Source organism: Mirounga leonina, unplaced genomic scaffold, assembly GCF_011800145.1.
Source record: "Mirounga leonina isolate KUSES-001 unplaced genomic scaffold, KU_Mleo_1.0 Mir_92, whole genome shotgun sequence".
Taxonomy (NCBI): Eukaryota; Metazoa; Chordata; class Mammalia; order Carnivora; family Phocidae; genus Mirounga; species Mirounga leonina.
The window spans coordinates 3,331,855-3,346,298 of record NW_023270852.1 but is presented as its reverse complement, the minus strand read 5'-3'; the positions used below and the strand labels follow the sequence as shown (position 1 = coordinate 3,346,298).

At 38.0% G+C, this 14,444-nt stretch overlaps 1 protein-coding gene across 1 annotated transcript in view; it reads right to left on the bottom strand.

Moving 5' to 3' along the window:
- The window catches only part of COPB1 (COPI coat complex subunit beta 1), a 38,783-nt gene that overhangs the window by 4,645 nt on the left and 19,694 nt on the right, over positions 1 to 14,444 (bottom strand). Inside the window, exons 12-18 of the mRNA XM_034995649.1 lie at positions 13,689 to 13,785; positions 12,172 to 12,332; positions 10,786 to 10,906; positions 5,060 to 5,287; positions 4,718 to 4,897; positions 2,576 to 2,720; positions 1,004 to 1,123 (exon numbers count right to left, since the gene is read on the bottom strand). Of these exons, the coding sequence (XP_034851540.1) occupies positions 1,004 to 1,123; positions 2,576 to 2,720; positions 4,718 to 4,897; positions 5,060 to 5,287; positions 10,786 to 10,906; positions 12,172 to 12,332; positions 13,689 to 13,785 (1,052 nt within the window). The remainder of the gene's footprint in view (positions 1 to 1,003; positions 1,124 to 2,575; positions 2,721 to 4,717; positions 4,898 to 5,059; positions 5,288 to 10,785; positions 10,907 to 12,171; positions 12,333 to 13,688; positions 13,786 to 14,444) is intronic.

Genomic DNA, 14,444 nt, shown 5'->3' with positions numbered 1-14,444 from the left:
AGGAAGGAAGGAAGGAAGGAAGGAAGGAAGGAAGGAAGGAAGGAAGGCAGGCAGGCAGGCAGGCAGGCTTAATCATGTAACTCACTGAGAATTCCTTAATGGCTCTAATCCTTTACATCCAGGACTAAGTCTGAAATCCTTAGCATGACAAGTAAAATTGAGCTCCCCCTAACCTTCCTAACCTCATTTTTTTTTTTTAAACCACTACCCTCCAGCCCACTTTGAACTCCAAGTATATCAAACTACTTGCATTTGTTACAGCTGAATCCTTGCCTATCTGTAGAACACTTACTAATCTTTCAAAATGCCACAAAGCCCTTCCTAACCTTCCTTCCCCACTCCCCCCCACTTTAAGAAAAATGACCAAATTTCTACACAGACTCCCACTTTACCTAGCACAAGCTTCCTTTGCACCACTTACCATTATATATTACACATATCTACTCTACTTATCTGTCTTCCCTTACTCAACCACAAATTACCCGAGGAGAGATCTTTTGTCCTTTGGTAGCTCCATCCCTTCCACAGAATTTGCTTAAAAAATGCTTATTGACTGACTGACTGCCTCTATATAAGTTAGTGCCTAGGTGGCCTGGGAACCAATGCCTATACAGACTTTTAGACTCAGTTCAAAAGTTCTCCTTTGGTAACATATCCTCCTCCTTTTTACAGCCTTCTGTATGGTTAGCATTTTTCCTCTACGATCCCAAAGCACACAGTATATAAACTAGCGCCTCTGACATTGTGTTGTACTTATATATTTTACTTATCTATTTCCTCCTGTTGCTTGGCAGTTTCTTGAGGACAGTCTATGGTTCATTTCTGTACATCCATGAATACAGTACAATGTTTAATATAATAGCAGATGCCCCCATAAATGATGAATGAGTGAATGAATGAACAGATGCAGGTCCTGTCCTCAAGAAATGTCATACAACTACTTATTACAGAAATTCTTTAATAAAAATATTCAAACATCACATGCTATAAAATAATTCCTTACCTATATTACCGAAAATTATTCCATTTTCTGTTGAGGCTACTTTAACATTAGCTTTAATATTTGCAAAATCATGAGGAGCAAGAGTCAAAGGAGATGGCTTTTCCACAAGTTTCAGATCCCCTGAAAAAACATTTAGATATGGTTAAAATATACATTAAATCACATATATATCTCATCATAAATCTTATCTCCCAAAAAATAAAATCTTAAAATGTATGCAGCTTAATAGCTTCTAGCAAAATAAGGAACAAGAGAAGAGTTATGATTCAAATATTTTGAGGACAAAATAAAGAAATCATTTAACACCTTATTATTCACATCAATTTGCACATTTTCTTTGAAAAGGTTAGCAGGTTCCTCAGAATAATTCTTTATTCAGTTTGTGGGTGTGTGTGTGTACACTCTGGGTTTACCATTTTATTTCAGTGATTGAGTATAAACTTCTCAGAAAGCTTAAGTCTTAAACTATAGACTCCACTACAAAGAAAGATAAAATAATCCATGGAAAGACTTATATACATTCTTTATACAGGCATCAAGCTATGCTGAGAAAGACACAGGGCAGAAGTATCTTTTCCCTTGATATCTTAAGGTCCTTTAACTATTGCTTAAGCCACATGGAATTTCCTAGAGGCACTGACTGTTCCTTCCTTCCTTCCTTTTTTTTTTTTAAGATTTTACTGGGACTCCTGGGTGGCTCAGTTGGTTAAGCGTCTGCCTTCACCTCAGGTCATGACCCCAGGGTCCTGGAATCGAGTCCCACATCGGGCTCTGTGCTTGGCAGGGAGTCTGCTTCACCCTCTCCCTCCAACTCTCTCCCCGATTGTGCTGTCAAATAAATAAAATCTTAAAAAAAAAAAAGATTTTATTTATTTGAGAGAGAGTGCAAGAAAGAGTGCATGAGCAGGGGGGAGAGGCAGAGGGAGAAGCAGACTCCCCACTGAGCAGGGAGGCCGATGTGGGGCTCAAGCCCAGGACCCTGGGATCATGACCTGAGCCGAAGGCAGATGCTTAACTGACTGAGCCACCAGATACCCTGGCACTGCACTGTTTCTATATACAGTTTATATTTTCCAACTTCAAAATCATTGTAGAAGTGGTCAGAGAGAGTATGATTCATGTGTTTTTATTAAGAAGAAAAACACATCTCAAGTTGCTAATTGTAATAATAATATATTACGTTGGGCACATGTGGTAGGTATCAGCTACAGACTCAGAAAATACCTAGTTCTGTTTTAAGGCAATTAAAAATTTAACTAAGTGAGCCATGTGGTAAATCTGTAACTTAAACAACTCTTATTTACAGCTAGAAAAACTGACATTTGCTAGGTTGAGCTTATTAAATAAATCCATCTGGATGTACCAAGAGCATAAACCTAAGAAAGTCAAGTATCACAGAGGTTCAGAAAATTGGAGCTGAAGGAGACTAAATATTAAATGTAAAACTAAGCCTTGATTAAAAATTCTTATACTAAAAAGATTTCTTATACAAAACTTGTACATATCCCTTAACAATCTGTCATAAAGACTTACTATGTAACACAATCTGTCCTTTATGGTAAATTTCCTTACCCAGAGTAGCTAACTCTAATGTGCAGTTCTGCAAAGTATCACTGGTTTGGTTTACAACAAGTACATCCAGGACAATATCATACTGGTTGACATGAACATAAGCTTCTGCATATACAGGATCTGAGAAACCTGTCAACTGGGTGACCTGTCGAACAAAAATAAAGAGAAAATTAAGTGACTGAGACAATTTAACCAAACATATCCTAGCCAAATGACTAAGTCTGTTAGGTAATTAACAGATGTGCTTAGATTAGACAAGTCATTCTGAAATTGATACAATAAAATTGTTGTATAATACAGAGATGGTAATTGCAAATGGGGCATTAGAAATAACAGGTACTAGAGTTTATAGCTCAGTAGGAGAAAGATGTTAAATATGTTGAGCAAATATATTAAACATGATCTCAATTTAAGAACTGAATAGATTTGGATACATTTTCAGTTAAATCCTTCAGTATCTCAGCTCACTAGTTGCTTTCCAAAATTTGAGAATTAAATAAAATCCAAATCTCGTGGTAGTCCCTGCTACCTAAATTCAGGAACTAAATAGATTATATACCAAGAAATGCTTGTAATTCCACAAAGATAAATTTTACATGCTCCCCCCCCACCAAATTTAAAAAAACAAAAACAAAAACCCAGAGTACAGCACTTTAAACTTAATATTGTCACCAAAACTACAGGCAAGAAAAAAAAAAGATAAAACTGGATTATATCAAAATGAAAAACTTTTGTGCATCAAAGGACATTATTAACAGAGTGAAAAGGCAACCTACAGAATGGGAGAAAATATTTGCCAATCATACATCTGATAAGGGACTTGTGATCCAGCAATTTCACCTCTGGGTATAACCGGAAAGAAATGAAATTAATGCCTCAAAGAGATATTTGCGGTCCATGTTCATAACAGCATTATTCACAACAGCCAAAAGGTGGAAGCAACCCAAATGTCTATCGACAGATAAATGGATAAACAATATGTAGTATATATTCATAATGGAATATCACTCAGGAAATTCTGACACATGCTACAGTATGGATGAACCTTGAAGACACTATGTTAAGTAAAATAAACCAGGCACAAAAGGGCAAAGTATGATTCTGCTAATATAAGGTACCTGGAGCAATCAAATTCATGGTGATAGAAAGCAGACTGGTGGTTGCCGGGGACTGAGAGGAAGGGAGTGTGGGGAGTTATTGTTCAATGGGCACAGAGTCTTAGCTTTACAAGATGAAAAACGTTCTGGGGATGGATGGCTGATGGTGACGGTTGCATAACGATGGGAATATACTCGGTGCCACTGAACTGTACACTTCAGGGTAGTTAAGAGGATAAATTTGATATTATGTAAATTTTACCACAATTTTAAAAAAAAATTTTATTATAAATTTAAAAATGTATAATTGTAATACTGTCGATGTCAATTCCCAAATTTAAGGGAGAGAAAGTGTTTTAGTAGTTCCAATTCTGCTACTAACCTTATCTTGGACCAATCAATCTGAGACAGTTTACTCATCTAATAGAAGGGACTAAACTAGATCACTGATTTGTAAATTTATATACTTTCAGAGTAGGAAAACCTTCCTAATAAAATCCTACGTGGAAGTCAAACACTAAGAATATGACTCGCCCTGTTTAAAGTAACAAGGGGCAGGAGAAACAGAGCAGGGTGTCAGAGTAGAGGCCAGAGCCCTGCTCTTTAAAAGTTTTGGTTTAACTTTGGGCACTTGGGTCGCTCAGTCAGTTAAGTGTCCAACTCATTTTTTTTTTTTTTAAGATTTTATTTATTTGACAGAGAGAAAGAGAGAGAGCACAAGTAGGCAGAGTGGCAGGCAGAGGGAGAGCGAGAAGCAGGCTCCCCACTGAGCAGGGAGCCCAACGCCGTGCTCAATCCCAGGACCCTGGGATCATGACCCGAGCCAAAGGCAGATGCTTAACCGACTGAGCCTCCCAGGCGCCCCAGCATCTGAGTTTTAATTCATTTTTCATGAACCTATCAATCACAGTGACTTGACAAAAACTGATGCTGTATAACAAGTTTGTTTTTCTTTTAAAAAACAGTGGGACCAGCCACTTCCTGATTACTACTTTCTTAAGTGGCCCATATAAATAATTCACCAGTGTATTTGACATTTTGTTACCTTGTTAAGTTTAGATGCTAGGGGATCTGCTGCCTCTTTCCTCTGTGTGTTGCCCATTGCTGCCAGCAAACTCAGCTGAAACTGATCTTCCTTGCAGTTCATTTCATTCTTTGCAGTTAGTTGCATAAAGGAAATGGGGTCATCGGGCTGTACTGTTACATTTCTCTTTTCAGATTCTTTCTGTGTTGAGAAAACAATATACACGTCTCTCTTTAATATGGAAAGAAAGACAGCTTTCTGTAGGCCTATAATAGGCAACAGCCCTCACATAGGACTGAAAAGCCAATAAAATTTTTTAAAAACCCACAAAGCACTTTTAGAACTTAATCATGTATACCTTACCTTCTGGGATAATTTCTCTTCTTCGAGTTTAGCAGACAACATGTGAGAAAGGGACTGTCTGCATTCCTTATTGAAGATGTCATTCATTAAAGGTGAACATTCAGACAAGACCTTGAGACACAGGGAAATTCGATCTACATCATCATCTGTAATTGGCTTCTTAGGAAGAGAGGATTTTCCCAAATGAAGGATAGTGGCCATGAGCAACATAGCCTCAGCAACAAAAGACTAGAAAAGTAGAGAAATGGATTGTTTACTGTCACGGTTCTCCAATTCAGTAATGTCACTTTATTATAACTCACAATCCAAGAAATAAACCTAATTTTCACTTCACCTGAGTAAGAGTTCAAACGCTTTAGATTTTTATCTCCATATATTTGATGCACCCTTTTCCTTCCTTTTTTTTTTTTTTTTAGATTTTATTTATTTGACAGAGAGAGACAGCGAGAGAGGGAACACAAGCAGGGGGAGTGGGAGAGCGAGAAGCAGGCTTCCAGCAGAGCAGGGAGCCCGATGCGGGGCTCGATCCCAGGACTCTGGGATCATGACCTGAGCCGAAGGCAGACGCTTAACGACTGAGCCACCCAGGCGCCCCTCCTTCCTATCTTTTTAACTGCCACCCTCTAATACTTTCATGAACCTTCAACTGAAAGATAACAACAGCTTTTTAACTGTTTTCCCTTACTCTAACTCCTTCACATGCCAATGCTATCTTTTTTTAAAATTCCAACTACAGGGATGCCTTTGTGGCTCAGTTGGTTAAGCATCTGCCTTTGGCTAAGGTCATGATCCCAGGGTCCGGGGATGGAGCCCCACATCGGGGTCCTTGCCCTACGGGAAGCCTGTTTCTCCCTCTGCCTGCCGTTCCTCCTGCTTGTGCTCTCTCTCTCCCTCTGTCCAATAAATACATAAAATCTAAAAAAAAAAAATTTTAAAAAAACCAACTACAGAAAAAGTTAAAAGAATAGATACACTTTACCAATTGCTTACATTATGCCATATTTGCTTTCTTATTCTACCTGTACATGTACACTTACTTTTTTGGCTAAACATATGACAGTAAGATTCTTCACCCCATAAGTACTTTAGCATAAATCTCTTAAGAATCAGGACAGTTACCATTCTCTACCTAAGAAACAGAATAATTCCCAAAAACTTTACACTGAAATTCAAATTTTCCTAATGTCACTAAGTGTTTTTATGGGTTTTTTGTTTTGTTGTTTTAGATTTTATTTATTTGACAGAGAGAGACACAGCGAGAGAGGGAACACAAGCAGGGGGAGTGGGAGAGGGAGAAGCAGGCTTCCCGCTGAGCAGAGTCTGACGTGGGGCTCGATCCCAGGACCCCAGGATCATGACCTGAGCCGAAGGCAGACGCTTAACGACTGAGCCACCCAGGTGCCCCGTGTTTTTATGTTTTTTTTAATACAGGATAAGCTTCATGCATTTTATTTGGCTGTTATTCTCTTTAGTCCCTTTTAACCTAGACCAGTCCCCCTGATTTTTTGTATTGTTTTCCACCACAATGACTTCTAAAAAAAAGGCTAGGCCAGTTGTTTTGTAGCATGTCCTTCACTCTTTTTTTTTTTTAAGATTTTATTTTATTTATTTGACAGAGAGAGAGAGACAGCTAGAGAGGGAACACAGCAGGGGGAGTGGGAGAGGGAAAAGCAGGCTCCTGGCCAAGCAGGGAGCCCGATGCGGGGCTCGATCCCAGGACCCCGGGATCATGACCTGAGCCGAAGGCAGACGGTTAACGACTGAGCCACCCAGGTGCCCCAAATGTCCTTCACTTTTGGTTAGAATACCAGATAGGTGATGTTTTATATCTCTTACTGTACTGTATTAGGAGACCCATAATGTCAGGTTGCCCCATTATTGGTGGCACAAAGTGATCACCTGCTGCTGCTATCTTAATCCTTATTGTGCACCAATCATTTCACTCCACACGCAAGTACCTTCAGTGACTTCCTACAGCCTTCATGTTGAAATCCGTGCTATCCGGCCTGCTATTCAAGGTTTCCACAAGTGACTCCAACTTGCTTTTTTAGTGTTGTGTACAATTATCCTGACAGATGCTCTATACCCTTGCCAACCCATCTTTGGCTAAGTGCTGATCTGCACACATGCATGAAAAGACTCCCAGAGGCCTGGGAACAAACCAGCAGAAGAATGAGTGTAATAATCCTGAGTCTGGATACAGGCTCCAGAAGAAGAAGAAAGGGGAAGGGACAGGAAAAAAATAGCTACAGAAATTGTGGCCAAAAAGTTCCCAAATTTAATAAAAACTATAAACCTGCATATCCAAGAAGCTCAATGAACCACAAACAAAGGAAACATGAAGAAAACCACACCAAGGCAAACCCTAATCAAATTACTGAAACCTATGATAGGGAGAAAATCTAAAACCAGCCAGAGGGAACAGGACACATTCCACACAGAGGCATAAGAATGACAGCAGGCTTCTCGTCAGAAAGCCAGAAGATACTGAAGCTACATCTTTATAGTAAACTGCAAGACAGAAGACAATGGAGTAACCTCTTTACAGAACCAAAAGAAAAAAACTGTCAATTTTGAATTCTATATCCACAAAGTATCTTTCAAAAATGAAGGAAAAATAAAGGCTTTTTCAGACAAACAAAAACCAAGAAAATTAGTTGCCAAGAGACCTCACTGTAAGAAAAGTTAAAGCAAGGGGTGCCTGGGTGGCTCAGTCGGTTAAGCAGCTGCCTTTGGCTCAGGTCATGCATGATCCCGGGGTCCTAGGATCGAGCCCCCGCATCGGGCTCCCTGTTCAGCGGGGAGCCTGCTTCTCCCTCTGCCTCTGCCCCTCCCCCCCAACTCGTGCTTTTGCTTACTCTTGCTCTCAAATAAATAATTTTTTAAAAGTCTATTAAAAAAAATTAAAGCAAATTCTTTAGCCAAAAGGTATATAAAACCAGGGAAACTCTTGGGGCACCTGGGTGGCTCAGTTGGTTAAGCGACTGCCTTCGGCTCAGGTCATGATCCTGGAGTCCTGGGATCGAGTCCCGCATCGGGCTCCCTGCTCGGCAGGGAGTCTGCTTTGCCCTCTGACCCTCCCCCCTCTCATGTGCTCTCTCTCTCAAATAAATTAAAAAAAAAAAAATCTTTAAAACCAGGGAAACTCTAAAAAAGGCATAAGTGAAGGAGAGTCAGGAAGGTGATAAACAACCCAACTTCTTCCTGCCTTGTACTACATGTAGCAAACTTCATGAACCAATTACTAGAAAACTGGTTCTCTTAAACAGATATCAGCAAATGCTCAAATGGTCTCCCAGTTTGGAGAACTGAGCAGCTATTCCATGTAAGGAAATCAAACCGGACTCAGAGATAAAAAATTTTGGAGACTTTTAAAAAGCAAAGAATTTATTTATTTAAAGAATAGACAATTTATTTAAAGAATAGACAATAGACAATTAAGAATAGACAATGACAAAAACCTAAATAAATAAAGTGTAACAGAGAGAGTTACAAAGTAAATTATTGCCCATAAATCAAAATAAATTGATAAAAAAGAGATAATACAGGGGCGCCTGGGTGGCTCAGTCGATAAGCACCTCCCTTCGGCTCAGGTCATGATCCCAGGGTCCTGGGATCAAGCCCCACATCGGGCTCTCTGCTCAGGGGAAACCTGCTTCTCCCTCTCCCACTCCCCCAGCTCGTATTCCCTCTCTCGCTGTCAATAAATAATAAAATCTTTAAAAATAAATAAATAAATAATCTTTAAAAAAAAGAGAGAGAGAGAGAGAGAATACACCTTATAATTTACTTGGCCCTCTAAATCTCACTTATGGCTCTTTTCATGATAGAATAAAAAAAAATCCTTTGAAAACTCCAAATCTAAAATGAAAATGTCTAATTATATGGGAGCTTAAGTAAACAAAGGAATCTAATGGACTATTACACAGCTATTAACTATTAGGACTAGGAAGGGCTTAGAGAAACATGGGACTGTTACAATGTGAAGTGAAACTGCAGTGCTGTAAAACACAGAATGAGCAATACTGGGGGAAAAAAGTGTTTCACAGAGAAAAGCCATATTAAACTTTCTGGAGGAAGAAAGGATTTTTATTATCATATTTGGGCAACGTAATTCTATCTTTTGATGTTTCTATCTATCTCCACTACAATATTAGTAAGATTTGTACTTCAGTCCTCTAACCATGAGTGATTTTTTTCTCATTAGTTTTTGTTACCTCACTCCTTATTTTATTTATTTTTTACTATGTTATGTTAATCACCATACATTACATCATTAGATCTCACTCCTTATTTTAACAATATTAAAAATGAACAAAAATAAAACACTTTCACAATCCTACCACAGAAAGATCTGTTTGAAATGAAGGCAAAAATTTTTTCAGACAAATGAAAGCTGAGAGAATTCATCATGAACAGACATGAATTATAAGAATGATTAAGTTCTTTAGGCAGAAAGAAAATATCACATGGAAATCTGAATTTACGCAAAGGAATGAAAAGCACCATAAATGGTAAATATGTGGGTAAATATAAGACTTCTTCCTCATTAAAAAAAATCTTTAAAAGAATATTAACTATTTACAGCAGATAAATGCATAAACAAAAACATCACATTATACAGGCTTAAAAGGGAAAAATTCTGATACATGCTACAACATGGATGAACTTTGAAGACATTATGCCAAGCAAAATAAACCAGTTGCAAAGGACAAATTTTGATGATTCTACTTATATGAGATATGTAGAATAGGCAAATTTATAGAGGCAGAAAGCAGAACGGTGGTTGCCAGGGATGGGGGTGGGGGGTGGGGAGGAGGACGATAGGAGGGTTATTGTTTACTGGATACAGTTCAATTTGAGATGATGATGAAGTTCTGAAGATGGATGATGGTAATGGCTGCGCAACAATATAAATGTACTTAATGTCACTGAATGGCACATTTAAAAATGGTTAAAATGGTAAAGTTTACATTATATATATTTTACCATAAAGAAAAAAAATACCAAAAAAAAAGTCACTCAGAAAGGTACTTGCACTTTGTCCTGTTCCCAACTCTCGACTTCTTACAACTAATTATGCTCCCCCCATACCCAAGCCCAGCCAAATACTAGATAAATAAGAAATGTTAAAAATAAATAAATAAATAAAAATAAAATAAATGATGTATATATATGTATATAAACACACACAAATAATTCTTAACTATTTACAGCAAAAATAACAGCAATGCATGTCAGGGTTGATAACATGACACACAGAAATAAAATGCAGGACAACAGCACAAAAGGTTGGGGGGAATGGAAATGGAGTGTAATGAGTATAAAGTCAGAATAGGCCAGAAGCTATGATGAAGGCATAAACTGTAGAAATGAGAACACACTGAAGAGACATTTCTGGGATAAAAAAGACAATGACTGACTGGATGAAAATGCTTGAGAGAGAGGTCTTTCCTTCTCTGGGCCTTGACTGGTCCTAGCAAGCAAATGACTTCATAAGCCCTTACATCTCTTCCACTGGACTAATCACAAGGTAACATTATTGTATTACTTTGTCAATTTTACAATAACATTGTATTACTATGTTCATTTCCCCCATTACCATAAGCTCTTTAATGACAAGAACTTCAGCATTCACTTTTAGGTCCTTCACTGTCCAATGCATATGGTAGGCACTCAACATTTGCTGGGTAAATGGAGGATAAATGAACGATAAATGAACTTACATTTTGCTTTTTCTTCTCCTGAACCAAAGCTACGTAGCGCAAGGCAATCTTGGTCAGAGTTGTAGCAAGGGAGGCAGCAACAAAGAAATCTCCATCCAGAAGGAAGCCTCTCAGGGGAGGTCTGCAAAGCAATCAAGGAAAATGAAACCCAACCATTTCTTAAGCAGCATGCAGTTTTTGCATAAATTATTCAAATAAGCCTATTTAACACTCTCACTGCCACCCTACAGTGAAGAGGATCTCAATTAGCTCCCTCTTTAGCTTTTAGAATAGAAAAAGGGAAATATACATGGTTTTACAACTTATCTTCAAAAGAGCTAGAGCCAAGTGAATATGGAAAGAGAAAATGATTCCGAGTGTATGTACTGGAGCCAATGAGCTACTTCAAATTCCAACTTATCTATTTATTGTGTCCCTACAGGTAAGTTACAAACCTTTCTAAGCCTCAAATTCCTCTTCCGTAAAATGGGGATAATAATAAACTGTATCTCAATAAGTTGTTAAGACTATAAGAGACAAACTACTTACTACAATGCCTAGCATATAGTAACAACCATTAAAATTTTAGGCATTATTTTTATCACGTTCGTTATAAAATTGGAGAGCAAAATAAGGCAGAAAATATTAAAATTTTAGTCCATCAACTAGAAGTGGAAAATCTTCAAAATATGTTTCCCAAGCACTAATACAGGCAACAAAATTCACAGTTACCTCCACTGAGCATTTTCTTTAAATCTTTTTTTAGGATTTTATTTATTTATTTGAGACAGAGAGAGAGCGTACAAATGGGGAGAGAGGGAGAGAGAGAGGGAGAGGCAGACTCCCCGCTGACTAGAGAGCCCAACATGGGGCTCGATCCCAGGACCCTGAGATCATGACCTGAGCCAAAGTCAGATGCTTAACTGACTGAGCCACTCAGGTACCCCTCCACTTAGCATTTTCCATGTGAGTTAAAATAATTTTAAACTTTTTTTTTTTTTTTTATTAATTTTATTTATTGATTCATGACAGAGAGAGAGAGAGGCAGAGGGAGAAGCAGGCTCCCCACAGAGCAGGGAGCCCGATGCGGGACTCGATCCCGGGACCCTGGGATCATGACCTGAGCCGAAGGCAGACGCTTAACCATCTGAGCCACCCAGGCGCCCGAGTTAAAATAATTTTAAAGAGAACAGTTATTTCAATGAAAACAGTTTTAAGGAGCAGAGGATTAAAACCATCAACACAATTCCTAGGAGAAATTAAACATCCTCCTTTCAAGTATCTTAAATGGCAAAGATTTCCATTTTGGTCAAAAAAAGCAAATAAGAGGAAAAAAATCATTTGTTCTATACTCAGGAGTAGTAATTTAAAAAGTATAGATGGTAGGGCACATGTGCTGTAGATTACCTTTCTTCCTCTTTCTTCGTGGGTCGAGAACTGCTTAGGGCACTCTGAGTTGCATAGGTGCCCATCTCAGTTACCAACTTCTGAACTGGCCCCACAGTTATTTCCTCTTCAGGTTTTAATTCTCCAGCTTCTTTCTTTATTTCTGACTCCACAATTGGGATCTACAAATCAATTGGAAATACCAATTTAGTAATAACATCAACAGCAAGCAAAATCGTATTTAAATATTCAATCATTTCTATGGAGAAGGCAATTCCACCAATGGGATTTTTGCAACTCTGCATTCAATTTTCTTTCCTTCCCAGGATGACGTAGTGGGAAGAACAGGGGCTTTGGCGTTGGATGCTACTTAGTTGTTGAATGGTTCTGGGCAAGTTAATTAAACTACTCGGTTTCTTTATCTCTTAAATGGAAATCTTAAATCTATCCATACAAGTTACTTAATAGGAAAATGCTTAGGACAGTGACTAAGACAAAGTACATACTCACTAAGCCTTATTCCTCTTCTCTATCCCTTCCTCTGAAATACTAACCAAAACAGCACCTGTTCCAAAATGAAATAAATCTGACTTATGTGTACAGAATAACTTTATCAACTACCTTTTTTTTTTTTTAAAGATTTTATTTTATTTGATCAACTACCTTTTAAAAAACCAGATGGCTACTATGTATTTATTCCTCAATACCAATCATCTAACTTAAGCTGTAAGAGTCTTCAATCATTATTGGTCAATTCCTTTTTTCATACGTGAAAAACCTGAAGTCCAGTCAGTTAATATAAATTAAGAAATTTATATCCAAGGTCCCAGAGTTAATTAATGGCAAAAGCAAGACTGTAACCCAGGTCTCCTGACAAGCACTATTCTTCCTATTCTACCATTTGGTTGTTTGGGTGAGGAAAACACTGCCAGTTTTAGTACACAAATAGTCTAATGTCGGGCGCCTGGGTGGCTCAGTTGGTTAAGTGACTGCCTTCGGCTCAGGTCATGATCCTGGAGTCCCGGGATCGAGTCCCACATTGGGCTCCCTGCTCAGCACGGAGTCTGCTTCTCCCTCTGACCCTCCCCCCTCTCATGTGCTCTCTCTCTCTTATTCTCTCTCTCAAATAAATAAATAAAATCTTTAAAAAAACAACAAAAAAAACCAAATAGTCTAATGTCAGCAGGTTCTTGTAATACTCGCATTCTCCTTTCAGAATATACAGGGCTAACACAGAGTTTTACAAGTCTTTTTCTTCTTTTCAAACACATAACCTTTGGTTCAAATAAAATCTTACCTGAAAGGGTAAATAAAACAGGCAAAAGAACAGGTGTTATGGCTCAATGCAGGGGAGAGGGATGCCCCTAGTTTCCCACAGCCTCTAAGCTTTAATTATCTGGGTAATTAAAACACATTTTTCAGTGTTTTTAACTCCAATACTACTAAATAAAAACATAAAAGCAAACCACCACATAAAAGTCAGATTTACTAAAGTAAAAATCACCATTTACAGTAGCATTTACTGAAGGAGAACATACCTCCCCAAGGGACCTGCGGACCTCAGTCATCACACTCTGAATGTCTTCCTTGGTACTACAGTATTCTCCCAGGATCCATAATGCTCCTCGGTAAATCCTAAGGGAAGAACAAGTTCTGAAACAGGGACATTGCTAACAAATCTTAAAGCAAAGTGAATTTAAGCTCAAGAAAGAAAGATTCTGCAGTTCCAAGAGACTATGGATGAAATTTTAAGAAAGAAATGTAACAAAGACACTAAGTTTGATTCTCTCCAGAAATCACAAGGATTAAAAGGAAAATAAGTATTCTCACCCATTATTATTAGGAACACTTTAAAATTGGTAAACTCATTAGTAAAAATAACAAAATGTCTCCCAGAAAGGTGTTATCCTCCATTTAGGACAGAGTTAAGGTAAATTTTATCATTTACTACTATAAAAAATGTACAACTTTGATATAAAAAGTAATTCACTTTTTATTTGTAGTCACTGAAAAGGCAGGATGCTAAACAGATAAGGAAGGAGTGCAAAGGATCAGTAATTAAAAAACTCCAGAAACATAAAGAAAGCAACAATTCTCTAGTTAAGAATGTTAAACTGAATGAAGTCTTTAGTTATCTTTTCCTTAAGATTTTCATTAAATTTATTCAGAAAACTTTTTAGAAACTAAAACTTTTTTTTTAAAAGGTTTTATTTATTTGACAGAGACAGACACAGTGAGAGAGGGAACACAAGCAGGGGGAGTGGGAGAGGGAGAAGCAGGCTTCCTGCGGAGCA